At 43.5% G+C, this 6,000-nt stretch overlaps 1 protein-coding gene across 1 annotated transcript in view; it reads left to right on the top strand.

Annotated features, from left to right (window-relative positions):
• TFAP2D (transcription factor AP-2 delta) overlaps window positions 1–5,786 on the top strand; it is a 62,281-nt gene extending 56,495 nt beyond the window's left edge. Inside the window, exon 8 of the mRNA XM_003356639.4 lies at window positions 5,567–5,786. Coding sequence (XP_003356687.1) covers window positions 5,567–5,786 — 220 coding nt within the window. The remainder of the gene's footprint in view (window positions 1–5,566) is intronic.

Consider the following 6,000-nt stretch of genomic DNA (forward strand, 5'->3'; position numbering starts at 1 on the left):
GCCCGTGGAGCCTTTCAGCAATCACTTTTATTTATTTTTTTTTTTTTTACATATTAGAACCTCGTAAATCAACTATAATAGAAAAAATAAAAATCTTAAATAAATCGTGGCAGCAGATAATGTCAGGTAGAGTGTAGATTTGATAATGGTATTGCCCCATCTCAGTCCTGTTGGTTTTAGTTGTCATTGATGTTGGCTTGTAGTTTTGTTTTACTTTATTTTATGGATGTTTTTATCTTTTTTAGGGCTGCATCCCCGGCACATGGAAGTTCCCAGGCTAGGGGTCCACTTGGAGCTACAGCTATCAGCCTATACCACAGCCACAGCAATGCAGTATCCAAGCCACATCTGTGACCTAGGCCACAGCTCATGGCAACACCAGATCCTAGACCCACCGAGCAAGGTCAGGGATTGAACCTGCATCCTCATGGGTACTAGTCAGGTTCATTTCCGCTGTGCCACGATGGGAACTCCTTGGTTTTATTTTAACAACCCTTTGTGTGTGTATATACATATATATATATGTGTATATATATATATATATATGTGTGTATGTATGTATGTGTATATATATGTGTGTGTGTGTGTGTGTATATATATATATTTGTCTTTTTGACATTTCTTGGGCCACTCCCACGGCATAGGGAGGTTCCCAGGCTAGGGGTCTAATCGGAGCTGTGGCCACTGGCCTACGCCAGAGCCACAACAACGTTTAATCCAAGCCTTGTCTGTAACCTACACCACAGCTCATTGCAATGCCAGATCCTTAACCCACTGAGCAAGGCCAATGATCAAACCTGCCACCTCATGGTTCCTAGTCGGATTTGTTAACCACTGCGCCGTGACAGGAACTCCTTGTATTTTTTCTTTTAAAGACTGGATTCTAATTTTTTTTTTTTTTTTTGTCTTTTTGCCATTTTTCTTGGGCCACTCCCGTGGCATATGGAGGTTCCCAGGCTAGGGGTCCAATCGGAGCTGTGGCTGCCAGCCTATGCCAGAGCCACAGCAACGCAGGATCCAAGCCGCGTCTGCGACCTACAGCACAGCTCACGGCAACGCCAGATCGTTAACCCACTGAGCAAGGGCAGGGATCAAACCCGCAACCTCATGGTTCCTAGTCAGATTCGTTAACTACTGCGCCATGACGGGAACTCCTTATATTTTTTCTTTTAAAGACTGGATTCTAATTTTTGATCACCAATGTGTGTTAACTGTTCAAACCACAGATGCTGGCAGCACGTATAACATCTTATTTGCCACGTACATTAAGGTCTAGAATACTTTGATGTTCACTTATGCTCTAACTAATATGGTTCCTATGGCTCCCACTTTGATGACGGAGATCTTGCCCTCAGCTGTTTTCTCCCCATTGTCCTCTCCAGGCTCTAGTTTTACATTTTGGGTGTAGGGGTGGGGATGTTACTTCTTTCTCCTCGGAATTCTCTATTTCAGTTTTCTCATCACTTTGGCAAGCTGCTATCCTTTGGCAGGAGTGCATCTTTTTCGTATCTTAAGGAACTAGGAAATTAACTCTTTTTTTTTTTTTTTCCCAATATTATCCCAGGAGCTTTGAAGAGTGAGTAGTTTTTAATCTTTCTTTTAGGGCTGCACCCTCGACATATGGAAGTTCCCAGGCTAGGAGTCAAATCAGGGCTGCAGCTGCTGGCCTACGCCCCAGCCACAGCAATGCCGAATCCTTAACCCACTGAGCAAGGCCAGGGACCGAACCCATATCCTCATGGTTCCTAGTCAGGTTCATTACTACTGAGCCACAATAGCAACTCCAAGTGAGTCATTTTTAGATTGGAAATAAAGTAAAAAGAAGGACAAATGAAGGTACACAAAGTAAGAATGATCATCCTAGATTTGAGAATAGAGAAAAGATAAGCCTTTCAAAAATAAAGTAATAGAATATATGATTATAAAAGGTGAAAGAAGGGGACCTGGAAAACTCAAATATATTACGAAATCTGATACCACATTTGTATCAACTGCCTCTGTTTAGCAAAATGTTTTAAACGTGGCATGAAGGTAATACATCTAGCACACTGCTCCTTGTCTCTCTCACTTACCTAGTTGAGGACAGACTTTTAGAGGAGTTATATGACTTTAGAAGGACCTCTCTGTTTTGACAGCATACCTCAAACCATCATAGCTGCTCCTTAGCCCAGATAATACTTGCTTGTGAGATGCTCTCTGCTATTAATCTGATGAAAATAGATGCAAAGGCCAACTATAATGTAAAGATTACATCTTTAATTTTTAAATTTCCTTAAGCTGAAAAATACTATTTTCTAAGGCCCCAAACAATCTCTGTTATCCAGGATTTTGGAGATCTGACTCTAGCGTGCTACCTCACAGACAACCTTGGTTTATTTTATGCCTAGGACTGAAAGTCAGCCTCGTCTTTTCTGTCTTATTTTTCTGTACTCTATACATTATCCCTTTTCTCTTTTTTGGATGTGAATAAGATATATATACCTATTTTTCTGGAATGGTTGGGGCTAACAGAAAAACATGATGTTCCCAGAATCTTTTAATCATCCTGTGATTTCATGCTTTCTTCTGTGTTATTCTGACACTATTAGATTACCTTAGTTATTTGGATTCCAAAACCTCCCTGAACACTGCCAGAACAGACCTATATCTTGCATTTAGCACCATCCTAGGCAGTGTAACACCCACATTTTTTTGACATGTGGGTAATGTTCAGTCAAGGAAATTAACAACATTTATATACTGTTTTGTGTGTTGGAAGATAGCTCGTCGAGTCCTTGCTTTCCTTATTTGAATATTTCATTTTTTTGACTTCTCTGTTGAGCTAAGTTTTTTCAACTTGCATAACCTTCTGTCATGTCCTTGGTTTGAAGAATTGCACCATAAGCATTATACCAGTGAATTGAAGCTTAGTGCTGGAAAGAAACTTGCAGTTGTTTTAGTTGGACCATCGTCTTACAAGGCTATATATACTTCCCACAAACCACAAAGAGTTTGAAGTCAAAGGCAGCGTTTAGACTGTGTGACTAGCTCTCAATCCAGGGCAAAAGGGACAGGGCAGCTTTGCTAAAGACCAGGTACATGGTTTAGAAGTAAGGAAGGCCATCAGCCAAGACTCTTTCCTTATGGCAACCTCTCTTCCCAACACTGAGTGGTGAAGCACTTACGTAGACCCATCTGCTCTGTACTAGGCTATTTATTTATTTATTTATGCTTTTCAAGGCCATACCTGCAGCATATGGAAGTTCCCAAGCTAAGGGTTGAATCAGAGCTGCAGCTGCTCGCCTGCACCGCAGCCATAGTAATGCAGGATCCTTAACCCACTAAGCAAGGCCAGGGATCGAACCCACATCCTCATAGATACTGGTCGGGTTCATTACGGCTGAGCTACAATAGGAACTCCGAGTGAGTAGGTTTTTTGTTTGCTTGTTTGTTTCTTTTTTGTCTTTTTAGGGCTGCACCCATGGCGTATGGAGGTTCCCAGGCTAGGAGTCGAACTGGAGTTGTAGCTATGGGCCTATACTACAGCCGCACAAACATCAGATCCAAGCCATATCTGTGACCTACACCACAGCTCAAGGCAATGCCAAATCCTTAACTCACCGAGCAAGGCCAGGGATTGAACCTGCATCCTCATGGATGCCAATGGGAACTCCCTATATGCCATGTTATTTATAGCTTAACAACATATGCATGCTATATATCAAGCATATTTTTCTCTATTTTCTAAGACATGAGTTATAGGGAGCAACCTGGCAGTATCACTTCAGAAACAATTGACACAGATGAACTGTCTGGGTGGGTTCTGTTCACAAAAGGAACTGAATGTGTTCAATGAGAGGTGACATTTGTTGTGGTTGGAAGTGTTCCCTACGTTGGGATTGCCACAGCCCTCCCTGTGCTGGCTCATTAGTTGTGATTATTAGTGAATTCGTTAGCTGCTGAAACCCAAAAAGAGTGTCTCCCAGTAGGTAGAATTTTATTTTTCTCTCATTTAGGAGACTGGAGGTGCTAGGTTCCTGCCATCTTGTTCTGTCCCCACCACCAAGGTGACTCTCCTCATCTGCACAAGCTGCACAGCTATTTTGAGAGGAAATAGAGGGCATTCCCTTTCCTTTTAAGCAGGTGGGAACTGCATACACCACTTCCTCTTGGGGTCTACTGTGGAAGGATTAGCCCTGGGTCCAAACGTAAATGCAAGGGAAGCTCGGGCATATGGGCTCCAGCGGGATGGTCCTGTGCCCACATAAAACTCCATAACTTTGAAGACGAGAAGAATGAGGAATTCCCATTGTGGCTCAGCAGTTACAACCCCAACTAGTATCCATGAGGACGCAGGTTTGATCCCTGGCCTTGTTCAGTGGGTTAAGGATCCAGCATTGCCATGAGCTGTGGTATAGGCACAGACTCGGCTCGAATCCAGTGTTGCTGCGGCAGTGGCATAGGCTGGCAGCTTCAGCTCTGATTCGATCCCTAGCCTGGAAAATTCCATATGCCACAGGTGAGGCCCTAAAAAAAAAAAAAAAAAAAAAAAAAAAATGGAAGAAGAAGAATGAAGCTAGAGGAAGAGCTAGCCACCAGGCATACTCAGCCAATTTCTTTTTATTTTATATTTATTTATATTTATTTATTTATTTGTCTTTTTGTCTTTTTAGGGCCCCACCCGCAGCATATGAAGATTCCCAGGCTAGGGGTCTAATCAGAGCTGGAGCCACCAGCCTACACCACAGCTCAGGGCAATGCCAGATCCGAGCTGAGTCTGTGACCTACACCACAGCTCACGGCAATGTTGATCCTTAACCCACCGAGCAAGGCCAGGGATCGAAACTGCAACCCCATGGTGTTCCTAGTCGGATTCATTTCCACTGCACCACGATGGGAACTCCACACTCAGCCAATTTCTATCTCTTCTTGTATGATCTATGCCTACACCAGCAGATAGGCCATTCTTTACCATGAGATGAATCCCATAATAGAAATTGCATTTTCTGGCCTTTTTTTTTTTTTTTTTTTTTTTTTTGTCTTTTTGCCATTTCTTGGGCAGCTCCTGTGGCACATGGAGGTTCCCAGGTTAGGGGTTGAATCGCAGCTATAGCCGCTGGCCTACTCCAGAGCCACAGCAGCGCAGGATCCGAGCCGCATCTGCAACCTACACCACAGCTCACGGCAACGCCGGATTGTTAACCCACTGAGCAAGGGCAGGGATCGAACCTGCAACCTCATGGTTCCCAGTCAGATTCGTTAACCACTGCGCCACCACGGGAACTCCTTCTGGCCTTCTTAATGAGACTTAGAGTGAAGTCATGTGTGAAACACTTGGACTTGCTAATAATTACTTCCTGTCAAGTGTATCCATGACCACATCTTCTTCCACACAGGCCCTGAGTGTCTTATCGTTCGGAGCAGTAGATACAATGACTGGTATCCACCTTCCACAGTGCGTGGTGCAGTGTAGGAAGAGGATCCATGTCCGTGTCGTGGAATGTTCTGGATTAAATGGGGGGATGTGTTGCCCCATACCCTACTGTAAACTCTTCCTCTCTTTTTTCCTACTGCCTCTCCTTTCCAGCTTGATCACTCACGGCTTTGGCACCCCGGCAATATGCGCAGCCCTAAGCACTTTCCAAACAGTCCTCAGCGAGATGCTGAACTACTTGGAAAAACACACGACTCACAAAAACGGCGGAGCGGCAGATTCTGGCCAAGGACATGGCACCTCGGAGAAAGCCCCCCTGCGGAAAACTTCAGAGGCTGCTGTGAAAGAGGGCAAAACAGAAAAGACAGACTAGCTACATCAAACAGAATCTATTTCCAGAGAGTCTTGCTGCTGATATTTTTTCTAATATATATATCTTTGAGGGTGATTAATCTTCAGTGGACCAAATCTCTGCCCTCCCCCAGCCCTCCATAAAAAAACAAAAATGGAAATGAAAAATGAAACAAAAAAGGACAAAACTGAAAAAAAAGACAAAAAAAAAAAAAAAAGGAAAACAGCAGTGTAAT

The sequence above is a fragment of the Sus scrofa genome, chromosome 7, assembly GCF_000003025.6.
Source record: "Sus scrofa isolate TJ Tabasco breed Duroc chromosome 7, Sscrofa11.1, whole genome shotgun sequence".
Taxonomy (NCBI): domain Eukaryota; kingdom Metazoa; phylum Chordata; class Mammalia; order Artiodactyla; family Suidae; genus Sus; species Sus scrofa.